This window comes from Hibiscus syriacus, unplaced genomic scaffold (assembly GCF_006381635.1).
Source record: "Hibiscus syriacus cultivar Baekdansim isolate YM2019G1 unplaced genomic scaffold, ASM638163v2 tig00112276_pilon, whole genome shotgun sequence".
Lineage (NCBI taxonomy): Eukaryota > Viridiplantae > Streptophyta > Magnoliopsida > Malvales > Malvaceae > Hibiscus > Hibiscus syriacus.
In genome coordinates, this window is record NW_024063291.1 from 11,191 (window position 1) to 34,172 (window position 22,982).

A 22,982-nucleotide genomic window follows, 5' to 3' on the forward strand; every position below is an offset into this window, starting at 1 on the left:
TTCTATTAGAAATTATGCATTTTTTAGATTAACTACCAGAAAAAACCCATTAATATGCCTACCCAACTATTTTACCATTTTCTTCATGCACAAAACAAGCTTTGAAACCATTTTCAACCCGATTGCGATATCTCGTAAGTCTATATATTTGTCTCAACTGAAAGAAAAAATCAAAGACTATGCCTCTAATCTTTTAACTGTCTAAAATTTCAAGATTAAATACCCGAACATGCGTATCAACACATGAGATTTGTGTTGGAAAACGCGAGGTACCTTGAATACCACTCACGACAAATTTCTCACACAAGTTCATTTTCTCGGGAACCTCGCTTTACGTAAAATACGAGGTATTAAATATCAATATTAAATTACGTCATCTGAAAAGATCGTCCATGCCGGACATTCCTCACGCCTTGTAGATAGAGAGACACGTTCTCACACTGAATAGGACGCGAGATAGTCCTATGTGTGCAGTTTGGAGGATATTTTTCTAATAATTCTGCTAAGAGGTTACTGTTCAAAAAAATAATTAATGGGTTTTTTTAATATAAACTATCTCTTAATTTCCTACAATGGTGGTGGTCGATTTTAAGTTTGGGAGATTTAAGATTTTAGTGGGGAAGAAATAACTTTACCATATAATGTCAATATTTTTTAACTATATTTGACGGTAGTGACGGTAATGAAAATGAATTAAGAGATTAATGATTTTATTGCAAGTTTTGAAATTTTAGTGATCAAAATGGAAGCATCCTAAAAGTTAGGTAAATTATTTTTGTAATTTATCTTACTGCTATGCTCCATTTGAAGATCTCTTAATTTGAATTACAGCTCAGTGCCTACTGATATTTCCCTAAAATTCCACATTATCTGGCCAACGTAATTTTTAAAAAATTTTGTAGGCACCTGATTTTTAATAGCTATATAAATTATTCTATTAATCCTGTTGAAAGATAAATCTTAACTATTTGACAGGGAATGCTCATACCCCTAACATTCTTGGTGCTCGAATCCGAGACTTCAAGGAATAACAACAATTATTTTACTATTGAAGTCACTCGATTCGTGCTTGACCTATTAACAATTGTTAGAAAAGCTGGGAATTTTAATAAATGCTCCAAAGATTAGGGGTGTAACGTCGAAAATTCCCAAGACCCGTTAAAGAAACTTAAAATAATTTAAAAAAGAGTACACAAGGACTAATCAGTAAATTGAACTACTCGATTAGAGAGGCAAAGTTCCTTGTTTTTGAAACCCATCTTTCTTCATCTTCCTCCGCGTTTTCAATGAGCTAAGGTAAATGTCTTGTCCAAATTTGTTTTAATTCTAGGTTTTCTTCACGTATTTCATTTATAGCAGCTCAATCTCCTTAATTCCTTCCTTTTCGCTTTCATTCGTTTAGTAATTTTGAGTAGTTGTTGGAATATGATCAACTTAAATAAATATTTCGATTTTTGTTCAAATTTCTGCATTTTGATTCAATGGGTAATATTCTATCAATTCATTTTGCAGAATCCATGTCGAAATTTTGATTAACACGTTAGATGGAGCACCCAGGTCACTGGGTCTTTAAAATTTTGCAATCTGTAATGTGCTTTTTTTGTTGATATAATTCAAAGAAATTGAACGAATGCTGTTTTTAGTGTGCATGTGTTTGTCTTCACCTTTGATTCTCTGTTTTGGTCTGTTAATTTCTGCTTTGGTTGATGTAATCTACAATTCTGTCATTTATTAGTGAAAATATTGTTTGTTCAGTTGTCATTGTTGTCTTCTATTGCTGTGAAAAGTAAGTTAAACCTAAATGGATGAAGAATTTGATGAATTTCAATTTTAATTTGGTTTCAAGTTGTAGCGCTAGTACTGATACTTTGGTTGACCGATCTGTTTAGTTATTCGTTTTAACTTGGATTCTTTTATTATGACCTCGGTCTTCTTACCAGAATCGAACAACATCAGATGGTTCAAAAAATGCTGGACTCTAAATTCAGTGAATTCGGACTCGTGAATCCAGTGGATAACTCACCCACTTGTGATAAGCAACATCCAGTTGGTGCAAAGAAGACACCGTTGAGAGATCTCCAGAACGAAATTAGGGTCGTACCCAGCTCCACTGGAAGCTCCCCATTTTCTAAAGATGGAGGACTTCGAATTGATCCTATCAAGGTCTCCGGAACTAAGAGAGCATCTCCTGAATGTCCTTTGAGCCCCTCACAATGCCAATCTCCAAGCAATACTGCTGCAAATGGACACCTTGTCTATGTCCGGAGAAAATGTGAAACTGAATTAGCCAAAAGCAGTGCTTTTGATTGTACCGACACAAGTAATTTTCAACGGATGAGGCAAGTTACACAAACGGAGGAAATTAACCTACTAAAATCCCAAAAAAAGGAGTCGAAGGTTTCTTGTTCTCCAGCATTTACACCCCTTCCGATGGCATCCTTAACAAGTTCATCTGCCAAACCTTCAGTACCTTTACCTCTTGGGAAGTTTGCTACAAAATTAACACCCTTAGACTCCAATCAACTTCCAGTTGTTGCCACTACCCCTTTGTGCGATAGTCCGAAAGGAATTAGTAGACTTCATTGGGAAGAGCGATATTATCACTTGCAGATGCTACTGAAAAAGTTGGACCAATCCAATCTAGAGGATTATACCCAAAGTATGTCCATGTGATGAATCAATCTTTACCATATTCTACTCTCTCAGTTTGTCAAAGAAAATCTTGTAATACTGATTTACGATCTATTCATTTTATCTTTTCAGTGCTTCGACGTTTTTCTGCAGTCGAACTCAGCAGACATGCTGTTGAGCTGGAAAAGAGATCAATTCAGCTCTCACTGGAGGAAGGTAATTCATCTCTGTGTGCGCTTCATTCTTTCCAGCAAGTATAGATATAAACATTATGCCTAAACTTATTCGGCTTTTACGAGTTCAATGCATACCATATTTATAACATACCACCCTTTGCAACTGGGAAGTGATGTGGTGCCTGTTATCTTTGTTAGCTGCCGTGATTTAGTATTTATGGGCTTGAATTAGTGGGATTCCTATGGTACCATCTATTTCCTTTATTGATCTTTTAGCATCTATGACTACATTTATACATCATGGATCTGATATAATCTAAAATTTCCTTGTCCCCAGCGAAAGAGTTGCAGCGTGTCGGCATTTTAAATGTCATCGGGAAAACTACGAAGATGGCTCAAGCACCCTTCACTCAAACAGATCAGTCATGCAAATGAAAGGGGATCAAACTACAAGGTAGTAAGTCTGGTAAAAGTTGTAGCCTGTTTATAGAGAGTGAATGCACGAACATGGATTATCTTCTGTGTATTTTTTCTTAGCAAAAGCTATGGGAAATTATCAATTTCTGGTTGTACTGTCATATTGTGGTGAAATGATCCTTTTTTTACTGTTAAGCATAATCCTTCATGTTAAATTTCCATCTTTTTCTATTTAACTTTTGGGATTAACTATATAGGATTTGGCTAAGTACAAAATGTAAGATATAGCTTTTCCCCCCTAAAACAAAATAAAATAAGATTATTAGTTTGAGACACGTGTAGGGGGTAAATGAATTGGGCTTAAAAGTTACATTAATGTTTGTTTGTTTTTAAATGTACATGTTCATTTAAATTTTTAATATCAAATTCATGTTTGTTTATTTATTTTTAAAAGTGTTCGTGTTTGGTTCGTTTAACATTTGCGAACATGTTCGCCAATATGCCGTTTAGTGTTCAGGAACATGTTCTTTAAAAATGGTGAAACTACACCACTAGTCCTTAAACTCATTTGACTTAACAATTTGAACTCCAAATTCACCATGTGTTCAATTTAACCTTTGTCTTCATCAATATTTAAAATGTAAAAAAATAAAAGGAAAAAGAGAGTCGAGTAAATGAGTTTATAAACAAATCGATGAACGAGCCTGTAAATGAGTTTTTTCATGAATATAAATAAATCAAACATATTTATGTTTGTATTCTTTTGTTTATTAAATAAATATAAACGTTATACAAATAATCTATAAACAGTTCATCGAACGTTCTGTTCATTTACACCACTAAACACTTGACATGCGAATTTTAAAACTGGATATATTTTTGATCTCCTTTATAAATAAATATGTAAATAATTTTTGCCTTTTATCCATGAACAAAGTCGCATGCTTATGGCTTAACCGTGTGCAGCGAGGCACGTTTTAAATTTGGTGAAAGTGAAGCATGATTCAAACGTAACCACCCATGTTTCCGACATCCAACTGAAAATAAACCGCCCACTTCGTAACTTCCCTGTCCCATAACGAAAGAAACTGCCAACACTCCTACGTAAACAGGCCATCAACGCATTCACAAATTTTCCCTCTTTCAACTGTCCAATGTCTCTTTGATGTCTTCTGAAAATGAATGAAAACACCGAATCATCTGATCCCGGAGTTCGATTCCTTTCTTCTGTTACTCAACATAGCATCCCGGGCTTGCCTTCTTCGTCAAGCAACGCTGGGAATTACGATCCGAAGCCCGGAAGAAACGCTCCAAATTGATAAAGATTGGTGTTGGTGGATTCCCGACTTGTTCTAGCATTGTTTCCAGGCCGAAATATACCAAAAAACCTGACCCTTCTGCACCAAAGATTACACCTCCTTGTAGCGAATGTGGGAAGAAGTTTTGGTCATGGAAAGCACTCTTCGGACACATGAGATGTCACCCTGAGCGGCAGTGGCGCGGAATTAACCCCCCTCCGAATTATTGCCGGCTTGTCAAACCGATAAATAGTACGGAGGCCTTGATGATGGAGGACGATCATGAAGTAGCAGCAGCCTTATTGATGCTGGCTAATGGTTCCCCCGCCGGTGAGAGCAAATGTGGTACAAGTTATAAGCCCAAGGCTCAAGAAACCGAGACTTTTTCTGAACATATGGGTTCAAACTTCCGGTTCGAATGCTCGAGTTGCAAGAGGGTTCTCGGGTCACGTCAAGCACTTGGAGGGCACAGGGATAGCCACAAGAACATCAAGGGCTGTTTCGCGATAACAAGAAGCGACAGTTACGATGACGACGACGGCACGGCAAAAGAAGAAGCGGAAGGTGATAGTAAGTTGATGATTGTTTGGGGTCACAAATGCAGCATCTGCTTGAGGGTGTTCTCTAGTGGTCAAGCCTTGGGTGGGAATAAGAGGTGCCATTGGGAGAAAGGGGACGACGAGACATTGCTGAACCAAGGGCTCAACCTTTTGGCACCAAAGGAAGATTGTGGATTGGACCTGAATTTGCCCGCTCCTCTTGAAAATCACTCAGCTTAGCTTTGGATTTAAGGTTAAGTCTCTAACAGTGGCGGACTCACAGTGTACTTAGGACAGGCACCTTTCTATCTGAAATCCGAATTTAATTGGTGGTGTCCTAACTAATACTTTTAAACATGTATGGTAAAGTTGTGTGTGACTTGTAACCTAGGATTAGAATTATTCTGTATATATATATATATATTCCTTGGTTTCTGCAAAAATAACCATAGTATTTTGCCTGTGCTCAGAAATTTATAAGAACTCAATGCACAGAATTGATAACCTGCAACCTCCAGGAAGAACAAATTTGTTTCTTCAAACACAAGCTAGTAATCAAAGCAGTAACAGGAACATCATTTTTCTCAATAAAATCTCTACCAAATACCCATATGATTTCTGGGTTTTTTTTAACCAGTCTTTATCAATCCTTTTATAATTAATAATGGAGATTTCGTCACTGATCCACCTGCCTTGCGAGACATGATGAAATGTGTCGAGTGGAAGTCAATGATTCCAGATTTGTTAATAAATTTTGAATCTAATAATATGTTGCAGGTATCTTTCATTGATCCAAGTAGCAAATAACAAATTAGGCATTGTTAGATGATTAAGAAATTGTCATCATGGATCCCTTGTACTATCCGGAACAATCCAGTTCGTCCCTGTAAATTTCACAGCCCAACATTTCTTTTAAGTAGGAATTATAATTTTTCAATAAATATTTGGATAAAAAATTTCCATAATTTTCCTTTTTCTAAAACGTATTAAAACTGAATTAGTGGGAGAAGTAGAGATGGTAATGACTTGGGTCGGGTCAAGGAGATTCTATCCGACTTGAATTTAGGCCGAAACTCGTATTCAATTAAACTTGACTGGACTTAAATAAAAAAAAATATTTTTTAAAAGCTACATCTTTTTATTTAAAAAAAAAACTACCTTATAAAATTGAATCATGCCGGATTCGGATCAAATTATTATAATAAACAGAAGTGATTAAAATGGTTGAGGAAGGAAGCATGAATAAATAATTTTAAGGACGGGTCTGCCACTGACGATGAACACCATTGAGCGTCATTAGTTTAATTTATAAAATTTAAAATTCTAAATGATTGACCGTAGTGTTATAAATTAGTTAAGAATTTAAAGTTAAATTATTTTAAATAAAATATTATTTTCCATAATCTTTTTATTGTTAAAAAATTATAGAAAATAATGTAATTGATATTTTATTTTAAATAATTTACCTTTAAAAATTGAATTAACTTATAATTATACATCGAGACCTTTAATATTTTAATTTTTTATAAATTAAATTAATGATATTCATCGTTAATAGTATTCAGCGTTGTTCGTAGAGTACGTATAAATTTTCTTAGTTTTAACAAGGAGCTGTGTTGAAATGATATACTTTGAAGCTGAAAACTGATTGTGTTTCCTGTAAAGCAAACAATTGATTGGCTGCCCGTGTGTTGAGGGACCCTTGTTTTCTGCTAAATTGATCGTCGTCATCATCTTCTATTCTTAATTGCAGCTCTTAATTAGAAATTAGTTAATTATTATTAAAGAATGAAATTATATTAATCTGTGGTTAATGGAGAGTGTATGCGGCGACTCGAGAGGTCGTGGCTACGGCTTCCCGAGATCTTGAGAGCCACATTTTCTGCATTCCCTCCGCACCTAATCCCTTTGGAATATTCTGTGTGTGCTTTGTTAAGGAAGTTAAAAGGGGATTGGAAGATAGTATATATTTTAAATATTTTTAATTATTTGATAAAAAAACGTTTAATTATCATTCTATAATTGTTAGTGTTCGAATCTTTAATCTCTAGGAAAAATAACTATTTTTAGTGGCGGATACAAAAATTTATAAATATGGGTCAAAAATTTTAATTTTCTTTTTTTAAAAATAATGGGGTGCAAAATTTTTTAATTTTTTTATTTTTCTTTAACATATTATAGTAAATTTCAATTTTTTTCCTAAATAATTAGGATGCACTTGACCCCTAGGGGGTTAGTGCATCCGCACCTGACGATTCCCTTAACCACTGAGGTAGGTTCGTGTGAATATTCGGTGTTCAAATTAAAAAAATGATTATACTTGTATCCTTGAAAAATCTCTAAAAATAAATTATGTGTATTTTATGTAAATTATTTAACATGTGGTTATTAGTGGAGTGATAGAGATTTTATGTATAGATTATGTAAACATCGATTTATTTAAATATATAAAATTATGAAAAATAAATAAATTTTTATAATAATGTTAATTGTTGGTTTTCTAAAATATATTTTTAATTAAATCAATTTTTATTAGCCCGTGACACAACCAACTTAGTGAGAATTTTTTATAAGTATAATTTTTTTTATTTTGAGAGAATATAATTTAAAATTTGAAAAGCTGATATTTAGTTATTTTAATTTTATTTGATTACATAAATAGTAATAGAAGAAAATTTTAATTATTGTATTAATTTTGAAATAATTTACCATAACATAGATAAGAATTAGAATAAATTATTAATAAAAAAGTATGTTAAAAAAACTAATAATAAACAAAAATTAAAATATGCTTCAAGCCTTTGAGCTCTTCCTGCGTTCAAAATTTAATCTTCCAATTTTCTTAAAAAGATTTTTTTTTCCATTTTTGAGATTTAAAAATTCAAATTTAATTATTAATATTATTATAATTTTTTTAGATTAATTAAAAAAATAAAAATGTAATACAATAATTGCTTAAATTTAACAAAGAGATAATTATAATAACTAGAATTAGATTTTAAAATCTGAAAATAGACAAAATAAAACCTTAAAAAATTAAATATATTAATTTTTTTTATCTATTACAATTATAGGTGTCTACTGTTATTTTTTTATTTTTTAATAATAAAAATATTATTTATTTTAAAAAAATCAAACCCATGTGTTGTTCTTTTCCCTCTCATCCCCATCTCTTCTGATGACGAAGGGTCACCACTGACAAAGTATTGTTCATAGTAGGGCAAAGAATTTAATGGTGGCGGCAATGTAACGCATGACTGGCTGTAACCATCGAAATCGTCGAAAAACAACGAAGGAAAATGTAGAAAATCAACGATCATTCGTGACGCTTTTCACGATGATCGACATAGTTTTACAGTGGACGAGGGACTGGATTTCGGTTGAGGCAGCGAGATGATTCTGATGGTGTCAACAGTGATGGCCAGGGACCGACGATGGGCGATCGATAGTAGAATTTTAATATATTTTTTTTAAAATTATAATATTAAATCTTTTTATTTTTTAAAATTTTATAAGCGTAACATGTGTCAAGTAACGATCAAATTTAACATGTCGTTATAGTCTAAATACCTAAAAGTATAATATTAAAAACATTCGACACCTTATTTTAACGAAAAATTCTTTAAGAACCAAAAATCAATTTAAGATATAGCTTAAGTACCTAAAAATGTATTAAACCTTATTTTTATAGCTATAATATAAGGAAACATAACGCAACTTAAATTCATTTATGACGTATATAAATACAATAAGAATATTCAAACACCAAATTTAATTACACACGTAGCTGTCCGAGAATGATGAGTCAAATGAATGAATGAACTTCAACAAAAACAGGTTTGGGTCCAGAATCTATTTCACGTAACCTAGTTTTTAACAAAAAATCAAAACCATAACCTTTTGGATTAAACAGAAAAACAGTACAAAAACACTATTAAATATATATGAATCACATGGAATCTCAGCAGGCTAAAGAACAACCAACATAACCCCAAAATTAAAAAAAAAGGAAATAATTTAAAATGTTAAATTCAGCCTAATCACACTGATGCACGAAGAAACAACAACAAAGAACCAGATTTTTTTATGTTTTTCTTTTCCATCTTTGTTTTGTCTTCTGCTCTGCTACCTTTGCAACACTTGCTCTTTATATATCGTGTTATAAAAATGATAAATTTAACGTGGGGTCTTCAAGTTTTGTACATAGAGAAGATCCTACACGCGCATGGCTTGAGAGTGTTGTTTATAAGAACGACCGCCCAAAGAGACCAGAAAAAACTGATTACTTCGTTGCAACTTGCGCTGTTTTCGCCTTTTGTAAGAAGGAAAACAAAAGGAAGTGTCATTGAACCAACAGGGACACATGATTGTTCTAGATTTTGATTCTGCTTCACTCAAGGTCTTTTTTCAGTACACAGACAAAGAGACCCAAAGTACCAATCTGGGTTTTTTCCTCATAGATTCTTCCTGAAGTGAGTCCCTTTCCTTTCATTTTTCACCTTTTTTAGTTAACAGTTCGGTTTGGAATTTGTATGCAAAAAATGGGGTTTTCTTGAGGGGAAATTTAGACTTATTGAAAGTACAAATTCAAAGCACGATGATCGTGATTATTTTGTATATGAAAGCTGATGTTTGACATGTGGGGATCAATTGTTTATAGTCAACTGATGTTTTGAGTTGTTTAAAAGTAGGAAATACAATCCAGGATTATATATATATATATAGATATAGTATTTTCAGTGTTTGATTAACTGTGGATGAAAAACTATGGAGGGTTTCTTCCTTCTGAAATGCATTTCTGATTGCAGTTCATGAATCCAAACAAACTTTTTGCTGACGATGTTTCTGCACCTCGGACAGATTGGGATTTTCGATACCGGCGGAAGGAACTTTTCCTGGAAATTCCTCTTTTTGTTTTTCATCTTTACTCTGCTTTTGTGTTTCGGGTCATGATAGTGTTTATGATTCGAATCTAATATACATATAGGCTCCGTTAGAAGCGAATTTGTACATGGAAGGCGATGGCGATGCCGGTCCCGGCGGGTATACGCCGAATTCTACGTATTTGGATGCTGCCATGGATTTGGATTTTATGGATGAACTCTTGTTTGAAGGATGCTGGTTGGAGACTAATGATGGTTTCAACTATATGCAGCCTGGTCCTTCGACTTCTAATGGTCTTATTGAGCGTGATACAGTTCCTTTTAGTGTAAACTCGCATCAAACGTATCACGGAGAGTCGGAAACACCGGTTTCTCCCCGTTGTTATATGACAATTGAGGACATTTCTGGAAGTCAATCACCAAACGGGACGGCTGATGGAAATGCTTCATCATTGTCACAACCTGGAAGTTTTATAGTTCAAGGCACTGAGTTAGGCAGTAGATGGTGGATAGGGCCGAGCACGGAATCCGGTTCGTCATCTTCCGTGAAAGAGAGGCTAATGCAGGCTATTGCATATTTGAAGGAATCTACAGAAGATAGGGATGTCCTTATCCAAATCTGGGTGCCTATAAAAGAGAAGGCAAACATGTTCTTACAACCGAAGGCCAGCCATATTCTCTCAATACGAATTGCAGGAGTCTCAAAATCTTTAGAGATGTCTCCAAATCCTATAACTTCCCAGCCGAGGAGGATTCGAAGGAATCAGTCGGGTTGCCTGGCCGTGTATTTTTGGGGAAGTTGCCTGAGTGGACACCCGATGTTCGTTTCTTCAAAAGCGATGAATATCCTCGTATTAGTTTTGCTCGGGAGTACAATGTTGGGGGATCTCTTGCTCTTCCTGTTTTCGAACGAGCCACGGGAACTTGCTTGGGTGTTGTCGAGCTCGTCACGACTACTCAAAAGATCAATTACCGTCCCGAGCTTGAGCATGTCTGCAAAGCTCTTGAGGTCTAACTGTTCTTTTTTTCATGTTCTTTGCTTATCACCTGAAGCTCTTCTGTAGTTTAATGCACCGTCCCTATTCACTTCAATGATTATAACTTTGTTTTATGCTTTTTTAGAATGACTTTTCATTTTAGAAAAGAAAATTAAAATAAATTAAGGAAAAAACCTTCAGAAGTGCCAATGGCCAGGAATCTGTTTATAACTCTATTCATTTCTCTATGGTTGCTTATTGTTTAGACATATTCGACTCTAAATAAATCGAATCTTTTTGCAGGCTGTCGATCTAAGGAGCTCTCCGAGCTTCACTCCTCCTAATGTTGAGGTAAATGAATGGTATCTTAAACCTATATCGTTTCCAATGGTTTGGAATTTTATCATTTGTTTCCGAGACCGAAGGACATTCTCTATATTTGCAGGTTTGCAACGAGTTGTACCAAGCTGCATTGCCCGAGCTAGCCGAGGTTCTAAGATCTGTCTGCAAGACATATAAACTTCCTTTGGCTCTGTCATGGGCTCCATGCCTTAGTCAAGGTAAAAACGGATGCCGCCACTCTGACGAGAACTTTTATCATTGTGTCTCCACTGTGGACGCTGCTTGCTTCGTTGCCGATACAGACTTTTCGGATTTCCTTGAGGCGTGCTCGGAGCACCACCTGTTCAGAGGCCAAGGTGTAGTTGGCAGAGCATTCACTACGAACAAACAATGCTTTGCAACTGATATAACGGTCTTCAGTAAGACAAATTATCCCCTCTCTCACCATGCTAGGATGTTCGGATTACGCGGCGCTGTAGCTATCCCGCTACAAAGCATTTTTACTCGATCGGTTGAATTTGTTTTGGAGTTATTCTTACCGAAAGATTGCCTTGACAGTGAAGCACAAAAGCAGATGCTGAACTCATTGTCCAGTTTTATGCAGCAGGCTTGCCAGAGTTTGCATGTAGTTGTGGACAAGGAGCTTGTGGAAGAAGTGATACTGCCAGTTAAAGAAGTCACCGTGTTAGACGGGAGATCAGACAAAGAAATTATTCAATATAAGGTTTCTTCTCTGAAAGAGAACTCTCCGGAAGAATCATCATGGATTGCTCACATGATGGAGGCCCAACAGAAGGGTAAAGGCGTTTCCGTCTCATGGGAATATCAAAAGGAAGAACCGAAAGAAGAGTTCAAGGTGACAACCCATTGGGAAGACACTAAACTAGAGTTGCACAATAAGGAGATACTTTCGGATTTCCAGCAGCTTCATCAAAACGCTGAAACCAAATCTAGCGTTGAGGGAGGTGGCGGTGACTCCGTTGCTTCTGGCGGTCGTTACATTTCGGCAGGTACAAGAGCCGGTGAGAAGAGACGAACCAAGATGGAAAAGACAATCAGCTTGGAGGTTCTTCGGCAGTACTTTGCTGGGAGTCTTAAAGATGCTGCTAAGAGTATTGGTGGTAGGAAAATATTTCATTAGAAACAAACGCCACGCATTATTACTTAATGATCAATGCAACCATAGTTTTTCAAGTGATCGTATAGCTGAAGTAATTTTTCCTCATAAATATCACTATTTGAGTATAAGCATAGAAGCAGCAATGTATTTTTTGAAGATAGAGATTGATTTAGCCTAGTATATATCGATAAAGGTGGTATATAAGTTCAAACACTCAAGTTCTTTATCGATATACCGAAAAGTTAGGTTCAAAGACGAAGTGTCCGTAGAACAATGGCAGCCATATTGCCTTTATGATGTTATCGGACTGGTTTGTTCCTTCGCATTCTTGCTACAACATTTCTGTTACCATACCTCATTTTCGGGTGATACATACAAATGCTTTGTCATCCTGCATTAGTAGTTCGTTCAATTTGTCTCGATGAAAGTTGCTTAACAGAGTTCATTCTATTGCAGTGTGTCCTACTACTTTGAAAAGGATATGCAGGCAACATGGGATCACTCGATGGCCTTCTCGGAAAATTAAGAAGGTAGGCCATTCTTTGAAGAAACTACAACTCGTCATCGATTCAGTCCAGGGTGCTGAGGGTGCCATTAAAATTGGATCATTCTATTCGAGCTTCCCTGAACTTAGCTCGCCAAATCTTTCTGGCAATGGCCCTTCTTCGTCATTCAAGATCAGTAACCGTTTAAAGCCATCTGAACCTCTACAAGGAGTCGCTGCTCCAAGACTCCACCTTCTTCATGTAGCCAGAGCTCTGGTTCAACTACCTGTCTCTCCACGGGAGCAAAACAGCATAATAGAGTACTGATGCCTTATGTAATGCAGATGGGTTGATGGTGGAAGACCCTGGTGTAGTGATGAAGAGAGCTCAGAGTCATGTTGAATTGCACTTGTTAAATCAAGAGGAGCCTAAGCTGCTTGCAAGATCCCAAAGCCATAGAACATTCAACGAACTTCCAACCTTCGAGACTCTGCCACCCTTGCCGAAAAGCAGTGTCCAGAATTTACGAGCCGGGGTGCCTTTAGAGTTAAAGCAACGTTCGGAGAAGTTAAGATACGGTTCAGATTGCAACCGATTTGGGGTTTTAAAGAATTGCAAAAGAGATTGTGAAGCGATTTGGTATCAAAGATTTGAGCAGAATGGACCTCAAGTACCTGGATGATGACAGCGAATGGGTTCTTTTGACATGCGATGCTGACCTTGAGGAGTGTATAGACATACACAAATCATCTCAAAGTCACACCATTAAAATCTCCCTTCATCAAGCTTCTCATCCGAATCTTGGAAGTTCATTCGGTAGCAGTGCGCCATATAACACCAGGGGTCACCGTCAGCTCCCTTCAAGGTTCCGGTGCAAGTAATTTGATGGTCGTAGCGATTTGTTGAGGATTTCTCTCTTATATCATTTGTAACAAACAGTTACGCAGTCCAATTACTTATTAGAGGGAATCGGGACACATGAATTTTAGACTCTGCAACAAGAGCATGTAAATTAGGTTGAAGTCAATAACGTTGACCGAGGATTGTGCTTGTTATGTTTATCTTAAGCACTGTTATGCCTCGTGAACTAGTTTAATGCACTCTCTCGTTACAAGTTTGAGTATGCTTATATGCACGAATTTCGTTCATACGATCTCTTATCATAACTCAATTGTACTTGCTTAGTTGTTTTTGAGAGGAAGAAGGGAGATTAGAATCGAAAAAGAAAAACCGAGAATCCAAAATACGATCCGAATTACAATATTCGAATAATTTAAAAATAGTTATATGAACCAAATTCTGTATTTAACTTATAATTAGTTTTAATTACTTTATACAGTACAAAGATTACGAGACTCGAAGAAAGATGTGGCAAAGCTTTAATTAATCCATCTCATACTCATTCATCCAGGTATCATAAAACGAAAGCCATGTCTTACTAACTGAGGTAGCGGGATGAAATACACAACTTCTACATAGTACAAGGACCACTTACATAATTTAACCGACACGTTCTGCATGTATCGTTGTGGTCAAGGGATGTTAAAATAAACGTTCAAAGACTTTATTATAACTAATTTTTGCAGAAATGAGGGGTTCTCTGCAAACTCTGGTAGTCAATTCCAAGGTTATATCTCTAAGCAATATTTCTTGCGGGAGCACCCATCAAACTCAGCACCACCTGCAAATCAAATGAGCATTAGGTGTACAAATATCTATCAATATACAACAATTTACTAATAATACGTTGTGTTTCTGAAGCACAGGCAGATAAACAGTTGAACGCAACACATCAACAGTGTCCAGTAATGATTCTTATAGAGTTTTCGTTTTCATGCATGCCAAAATCTCATGTTTAATATATATTTGTATTTAGTGTAGCGTATTACATGGTTAATGTAAGATGTTACTTCACGTATATTATAGGCTATAGGACTTCGACGAGTATTCTATTTCAGAATTCTACCGTTTACTTTTGGTACAAGTATCTTCGGTGGTCACATTTTAGAGAGGTGCTATTTGATTTTATACTTTTGGCTGGGAGGAAACAAATAAATAGAAGGAAACAACTCGCAACTGTCAAAACCAAACACAGCCTAGGCTTAAAAACCTGTTAGAAACTAGTGGATTGACACACAGCCAGCAAAGATAATGGAGTCAAAAGAGTTACAAGGAGAAAGAAAATACAATAGAATCCAACATATTCTAAAACAACAACAGTGCCAGCACGTTCAAAACAGCAACATGATCCAAAAACAGCTCCAAACAGCAGCAGCTCCAAACAACAACATGATCCCAAACAGCTCCAAACAACATGATCCAAAGTCAGTTGCAAGTTTAAAGAAAAGCATCCAATTAAAAAAATCAATATAACTTTTATGCAGAAAGTTAGAGAGAGAGAGAGAATGAGTTTTCGAAAAGCAAGTTTTCTGTTAACAAGTTTAGAGAGGTCCATGGAGGAGTTTTATGGTCAGCTTTTGTTGACAATCTTAGTAAGCAAGTGCGTCGTAGTGAGTTATGGAACCGTTTTAGTGTTTATGGGAAAGTTATTAAGGTGTTCATTCCTCTTTTTAATAACAGACCGAAGTATAAGGTTAGTACGTTTGCTTTTGTCCACTTCGCTTGTAAGGAGGATCTGTGTAATGCAGTGGAAAATATGAACAATGTCCTGTTTGATGGAAGGAGAATCTCAGTGTCTGTAGCTAAGTATCAGAAAGCCTCTCCGTTGAGGAGGCAGGTAGATGAGAGGGTAGATGGTTCATCTAGTGGGGCATCAATGAGGGAAAATGTGGGAAGAGTTTTGTCTAATACTGAAAGGGCTAGGAAGATGGAGTTGATGGGTAGGTTTTATGATGGTAGGACTTTTAAGGATACGGTTGTTGGGGTGAACAAGGTTCCAGAGGTTGTCAAGAAGGACAATTTTGTCCTATGGAGGAGAGGAGAAAACCTATGGATGTTTTTATTCCGGTGGATGATAGGGTCTGGTTGAGATCGTCTCTTACCGGGATTTGCAAAGCAATATTTGAAGTAGATTTTGTGCAGAAAGCGTTAAGAAATGAGGGTTTCGATGTTAAGGTCGTTAGATGGGGCTTTGCAAAAATGCTTGCTTGGTTGTTTTCCAGTCGGCGGAGGAAAAAAGAAGGGTGACAGAAGGAAACTGGGAAGCTCTATCTTTCTGGTTTGAGTATTTGGAACCTGTTTTGGATGAGGGTGGCATCCCCCAACCTTTTTGTATGGTGTCCATTATTGGAGTGCCATTAAATTGCTGGTCCGTTCCTTTCTTTACTAGTTTGGCATCTAGGTGGGGGGAGTTAGTGAAGATCAAAGACGAAACTGCCCAAAGAGTGGACTGCAGGGTGGCGCATCTGCTGATTAGGGTCGTCAGTCCTTTTGACATCCCTGAGCATATGAGCGTGAATACTTACGGGAGGAAATTCCTGATCAAAATTAAGGTGGAATGTGGTGATGATTTTTTTCCTGAGTTGTCAGGATTGGTGGAAGAGGATGTTCCAGAGGTTCCTGGGGCGGGGAATTCCGCTAAGTGCAGTCAAGAGGATGTTCAGGTGCAGAATGGTTGGCACGTGGGTTGTCAGGACAAGTCAAGAGCTCATTCTAGGCTGTTGGAATGGGCCCAAGGATCCCACCATGACAATGTCTTGGAAAATGGAAAAGGTTTCAATGGGTGTTCAAATTCAATATTTAATTATTCGGTGGACAAGTGTAGAGGAGTGGAAGATGCAGAGGTTGTCTCCACCCAGCATGGGAAGTCGGAAGCCTTTATTGGAGGAATAGAAGGTGGAATGTGTATGGGGGGTGAGTCTCTTAAGCATGATAAAGTTGACTGGGAGAATGGGCTTCGGATAGGTACATCAAGTCCAGTGTTGAGTGGTCTGGACCCAGTTATTGGCCAAAAATTCTGTTCTGCTGCAGATAAGATTAACGATCCAACTGGGATTGAAGATGGTATGGGGTCTGTTAAAGTGGTTAAGGTGGTAAGCTCATCAGGTGGTTCACAGCCTCGGTCTGCAAGTTCTGTGAAGTCCGGCCCGGTTCGCAGGAAGTTAGTTAGAGTTTCAAGAGGTTTTACTGCAGGTCTAAGAGAAGAAAGTTGTGGATTAAAGACATGCAGGCTGGTAAGAAGGGTTCTCGAAGGGAGTCCAGTAAGGAGTTAAGTAGGGCTGCAAGGGAATTCTGAAATTCCAGTAGCTGCTGGGTCTTCAGAAAGAGACAATGGTGGTCCAAGGATGACGAGTCTTAATAGGAGATTTAGAAGATCACTCTTTAGGGAAGCTGTGGAACATGCCAGTGTGTCCACATTATCCTCATCAGCTTTTCCTGTGCTGTTGGAAGAAGCTGTTGCTACATGGGAAATCAGTAAGATTCTGGGAGTTTCTTTCAAGGAAGGGAAGGATGCTTTTTTACAAAAGATTATGGACTTGGAAAAAGGCTCGAGTGCGGTCAGCTGAGGTCGGGGGCAATTCATAGGTTTTTTTCTGGTTTTGTCATATAAGTTTAGAATGCAAAGGCTTATTATTTTGTCTTGGAACGTTAGGGGGTTGGGTAAAAAAAGAAAAGCAGAGAGCTGTTCAGAAATTAATCTCAGAGAAAAAACCATCTTTTCTTTTTCTTCAAGAAACAAAACTTGAGAATTTACCTTTCACTTTCTTGAGAAGGAGTGGATTGAATAAGTTGCAAGGTTTTGTTGTGTCTCCAGCAGAAGGCTCTTCAGGAGGTATTTTTAGTTGTTGGGATGAGTCTGTTTTTGTGTTAGAAGAGCATCATATTCATAAGAGGTTTTTAGCAGTGTTCGGGGAATTTAAGTCCAGCCAACTTAAATGTGGGTTTATAAACGTCTATGGTCCTTCTGTGGAAGAAGAGAAGGCATGGTTTTTTGAAGAACTGGGACTGTTCATTAATGGTTACAATGTCCCTTTGTGCGTGGGAGGAGATTTCAATACCTACTTAACAGAGGATGAGAAGGATGGTATGGCTCAAAATAGGAACTCGATGGAAATCTTTAGGCTTTTTATTCAGCAAACGGGTCTTATTGATTTGCCTTTAATAGGGGGGAAATTTACATGGAGCAGCAATCGGGATGTTCCAACTGTTGTTAAACTAGATAGGTTCCTGGTTAATGTCAGGTTCTCAGAAGAATTTTACTGTATCAACCAATTTTTACTACCAAAGTCTATCTCGGATCATAATGCTATTGTTCTTGAGAGTGGGGAAGATAATTGGGGGAAGAGGCCTTTTAGATTGTTCAATTATTTAATGTCTGAGGATGGTTTTGAAGAGAAGGTGGTTGAGTCCATTAAGGAGTTCAAGGAGGAGAAGAAAAAAGCTGGAATTTTGAGCATTCTAAGGAATACAAAGGCAGCCATTAAGAGCTGGTCTGGGGTAAGGAAACAGTTTCCACGGCTGGATATTGCTGCTCTGGAAGATAAAATTCATCAGTTTGAATTAAGTTTGCAGCAAAATCAGAGTGCCAATGTAGATGTCAATGCGGCAGAGTTGAGGAAATGGAGAAATGAAATGTGGAGACTTTACAGAGTTGAGGAGCAAATTTGGTTTCAAAATTCAAGAGAAAAGTGGGTGAAAGATGGAGACTGGAATTCTAAGTTTTTTCACACAAGTGCTTCCATTAGGAGGAGGATGAATTCTATGAATGCAATTCATGTTGATGGTAAAATTATCAAAGATCCGGTTATTATAAAGTCTACTGTCAGAGAACATTTTTTTAAAGCTTTTAATCATCGTTCTACCTTGGAAGTGGAGGATATTAATTTGAACTTCTCAAGAATTTCTCTCGAGCAGCGTTTGTTGTTAGAGAAGGAGTTTACGGAAGAAGAGATTTGGGATACCATAAACTCGTGTGATAGTAACAAAGCTCCTGGGCCAGATGGGTTGAATATGGGTTTCTTCAAAAAATTCTGGCCTCACTTGAAGAGGGATATTCTGAAGTTTTTCCATAATTTCTTTTTGGGAAAGGAGTGGGAGAATGGCATTAATCATTCTTTCATTACCTTAATCCCGAAGGGTTCTAATATTGGGGGTTTGGATGATTTAAGACCTATTTCTCTCGTAGGAGGGATGTACAAGATTCTGTCCAAGTGTCTGTCGAGAAGGTTGAGAGGTTGCATCAAGGATATTATCAGTGACTCACAATTTGCTTTTATTCCGGGTCGACAAATTTTGGATTGTTCTTTTATTGCTAATGAAGGTATCGACTTATGGAGGAAGAAAGGTTTGAAGGCTTGTGTCTTTAAGGTGGATTTTAAGAAGGCTTATGATACGGTAGATTGGGACATTCTCTTTAAAGTTTTGGATAAAATGGGTTTCGGATCAAAATGGTGTAGCTGGATTCGGACTTGTGTCACTACAGCTTCGATGTCAGTGCTGGTCAATGGTGTTCCTACGGATGAATTTTCGTTGTCTAGAGGTCTTAGACAGGGTTGTTCCCTCTCCCCTTTGCTGTTTAATCTTGTTGGTGAATTGCTTAATCTTTTGATTATCCAAGCAGTCCAGTCAGGCCTGTTTTGTGGCCTGACAGTTGGCAAAGACGAGAATGTTGTTAATTTGTCTCATCTGTAATCTGCAGATGATCTCATCATCTTCTGCAATGCATCGAAGACTCAGATTCTTAATGTTAAGAGGGTTCTTCGAGTTTTTGAAGTTATGTCAGGCCTTAAACTGAATCTCACTAAGAGTAAATTATTTGGGATTAATATTTCTGAGGAAGTGGTTGGTCAGTGGGCTAATGCCATAGGTTGTTTGGTAGGTCATTTCCCGTCCGAATATTTGGGGCTTTCTCTTGGTGCTAAGAGAAATTCCCAGCAGATGTGGGATCCGGTAGTGCAGAAGTTTTACAACAGATTAACAGGCTGGAAGGCTAAGATAATGTCTATGGCAGGCAGATTGGTTTTATTAAAGGCAGTTTTGTGTGCTTTACCAACCTACTATATGTCCTTGTTCAAGATTCCTGTTTCGGTATATGATAAACTCAATGCTATCATGGCTAGATTCTTATGGGGAGGAGGGGTTGAGGCCAAAAAAATTCATTGGGTTAATTGGTCGACAATTTGCTCTGATAAACGGGTGGGTGGTCTTGGTGTTGTGGATCTTAATTTTATGAATAGAGCTCTACTTGGGAAATGGAGTTGGAGGTTTGCTAATGACTGCGATTCAGTGTGGAAAAAGGTAATCTGCAGTAAATATAATTTGGACTCTAGTTTTTGTCGTTCAATGAAAAACTACCTACTAATGCTTCTTGGATCTGGAAATCGATGGTTAAGAACCATTTCAATGAGGATCAATTTGGAACTAAGTTTCGAAGTTTGTTTAATGTTAGGATGGGGAATGGTGGGAGTATCAGATTTTGGTTTGATAGTTGGGCGCTTGATGTCCCTCTTAAAGTGGTTTTCCAAAGATTGTTTGCTCTGTCGATAAACAAAAATGGGAAGCTTAATGAGTTTGGGGAGTTTCGGTCTTCAGTTTGGGTTTGGCATATTCAATTGAGAAGGAATTTAAGTGATTGGGAATTGGATCAGTTTGCTGAGTTAATGGATGTTATCCATAATTTCACTCTAAATAATGAGATGTCAGATGGTATGGTTTGGAGAGGGAATGGGGAAGGAATTTTTCTGTTAATTCGTGTTTGAAGTCTTGCTGTCCTGTTTTGACAGCAGATTCTTTTTGGATGAAGCATATTTGGAGGGGTTTAGTGCCTCCTAGAGTGGAGATCTTCATGTGGCAGGTCGTGTATCAAAGGTTGCCAGTTAAACTTGAATTACAGAAGAGAGGAGTTTCAGCAATTGTTGATGTTGTTTGTCCATTATGTAAGAAGGTGGATGAATCCTCTTCTCATTTATTTTTTACTTGCTCGGTCGCGTGGTCTATTTGGAATAATTTTTTGAGATTTTGGGGAGTTTGTTCAGTGTTACAAGCTGATGCTAAAAGTTTTTTGTTAGCTTGGGGAGATTTGGTGCCTAGTTCTATAATTTGGTGATTCATTCCGGGAGTGGTGTTTTGGACAATCTGGAAATGTAGGAATGCGATTATGTTTGATAAGGGGAGTTTAGATCAGACTGATCTTTTCTTTATGGCAAGATATCGGCTGGCTGCATGGTTCTTAGCTGTCTATAAGGAGACGTCTATTCTAATAGACTGTCTTATTTGTGATCCTGCGCTTGGGGATTGTTGCGCTAATTCAAGATCTTCAGTCATTAAAACTAAGGCCTGGACTCGGCCTCCAAAGGGCTACATAAAGTTGAATGTGGATGCAGCTGTTACTGCAGATTGGAGGAAAGTGGAGTTGGGGGAATTCTAAGAGTGGAGAATGGCTCGGTTGTGGGTTCTTTTCAAGAGGCTTCTGGTCCGGGTCCTCCCATTTTGATAGAACTAATGGCAATCAAGAAGGGTTTGTTTTTCTTTGCTTCAATCCAGCAACAGTTTGAGGATCGCTTGATTGTTGAAACTGATAGTAAAATTGCGGTGGACTGGATCAAGAACTATGATAGATGTCCCAATGTATATGTAGACATTGTGAACGAAATTGTTACTAAATTAAGAGGTTTGGGAGGCATTATTAGATGGGTTGCTAGGTCAGCTAATGTTGAGGCTGATGCCTTAGCTAAGGCTGGTATTGGCTAGCTTTAAAGTCTTTTGGTTATGTTTGGGTCTGTTATTTTTAAGCTATGGGTTGGTGTGTATAGGGAGTCTATATGATTGTTCCCTAAGTATTATGTAATTTATGCGTTTTAATGAATTTTAAGGCACTCTTTCTCTCCTTCCGCTGATTAAGGAGCACTTTATGTTCCATTAATCATGAAGGGGGTTTTAACGAGGCCTGCCATTCCTATAAAAAAAAAAGAGTTACAAGGGTTCCATTAAAACTTACAGGTAAAAACACAAGCCCATGCAAGAAACCGATAAGAACCAATGCTAAGTACATCTGAAAGTAGTATGCCTGCAGGAAAAAAAATAAAATAAAATAAAGTTGCCGTACGTGTATTCTTTCAGTCAGGAAAAAGAGAGAATTGAATGATAGAAGGGAATGGTTAGAGCCCACAAAAAGTTATGATCTTGAGAAGAAAAGCACAACTACTCCTACAAGCTTCGTGAGGGTGATTCCACTGCCAAAAGAAGTGAAAATGGTGATTTTTACCGAGAATTTTAGTATGCAAAAGAAGAGATAATCCCTTCTTCTCTATATCATTTTCTCGGTGTACGGGTGGGGGAATTTTGTTTTTTTAATAAAGTAAGATAATCCCCCCTTCCGTTCTTCAATCTCCAGTTCCCCACCCTTTCCCCAAATATAGATCGAGATTGTTCCTCAGATGATCATAAGAGATAAATTTCAATAAAACAGTTCCAAAAAGAACAGTTAAATTGATAAAAATAGATTGTATACAATGTATATATAGTCTTCCGACAGCTATCATTGACACCACACCAAAATTGGGACAATGGAAGAACAGTAAACCTGAATACAGATGCTCCAATGGTACTAAGAGCCTCCTTCATTCTTTGATCCCTATTCCCATTACATACCTGTTTAAGGGAAATATAGAATTATGAAATCAATAATTTTAAGAGATAACGAGTCAATGTGCAATTCCTTGGTTAATATAATATTTGCCTTATTGCAGCAGCATTTTCCTGGAGAACTAGAGCTGAATTGGAGGTTATTGTCACAATTAGGCAAATACAAGTTTCTTTCTTCTTTGTACCACAAATAAATCTACAGAAACATTACATTGTGCTTGGATAAACAATTATAAATGACTTTTCTTCAATTATACCCTTTCTATAAACAACTTACGTAAAAAATCAGGGGGATAGAAAAGGTATCTCACATCTTAAAAAAATCAATTTTATTTCCCAGCCTTCCCCCAAACTGGAGTAAATAAAACTTGTCTTGAGGGAAAGAAAGGGACACTCAACTCCCTTTACTTTTCCCTTCTTTTAATAATTTATCCAAACAAGAGAAAGGTTCTTGTTTTCTTCAACTTTACTTCCCACAGCCATGTATGATACAAGTAACCCAGTTCCATTACCTACTCATCTCAGACTAAACTAAACTGAGTAAAGATTGAATACTGAGCAAGAAAGCATT

At 37.1% G+C, this 22,982-nt stretch overlaps 2 protein-coding genes and 1 pseudogene across 2 annotated transcripts; all 3 read left to right on the top strand.

The window, feature by feature from the left end:
- The first annotated feature begins 1,223 nt into the window (after nt 1–1,223).
- Nucleotides 1,224–3,385, top strand: LOC120177021. Its single transcript, XM_039183285.1, has 4 exons — nt 1,224–1,296; nt 1,957–2,659; nt 2,764–2,847; nt 3,145–3,385. Exons 2-4 carry the CDS (start codon nt 1,957–1,959, stop codon nt 3,240–3,242), a joined length of 885 nt encoding a protein of 294 aa, XP_039039216.1. The 5' UTR covers nt 1,224–1,296; the 3' UTR covers nt 3,243–3,385.
- Nucleotides 3,386–4,402: 1,017 nt separating this feature from the next.
- LOC120177020 lies at nt 4,403–5,327 on the top strand (annotated as a pseudogene).
- A 4,055-nt stretch (nt 5,328–9,382) lies between these two features.
- On the top strand, nt 9,383–13,929 carry LOC120177019 (protein NLP2-like). Its single transcript, XM_039183284.1, is given in 9 exon segments — nt 9,383–10,571; nt 10,574–10,953; nt 11,225–11,272; nt 11,367–12,384; nt 12,840–13,112; nt 13,115–13,183; nt 13,186–13,398; nt 13,401–13,484; nt 13,487–13,929. Coding segments are annotated over 9 exon segments (2,847 nt in total). The 5' UTR covers nt 9,383–10,072; the 3' UTR covers nt 13,750–13,929.
- Nucleotides 13,930–22,982: the final 9,053 nt, after the last annotated feature.

Coding starts and splice junctions, on each gene's coding strand:
- LOC120177021 (XM_039183285.1), top strand. CDS start 1,957: ATGGTTCAAAAAATGCTGGACTCTAAATTCAGTGAATTCGGACTCGTG. Junction 2,660..2,763: donor TCTAGAGGATTATACCCAAA/GTATGTCCATGT, acceptor TTATCTTTTCAG/TGCTTCGACGTTTTTCTGCA. Junction 2,848..3,144: donor TCAGCTCTCACTGGAGGAAG/GTAATTCATCTC, acceptor CCTTGTCCCCAG/CGAAAGAGTTGCAGCGTGTC.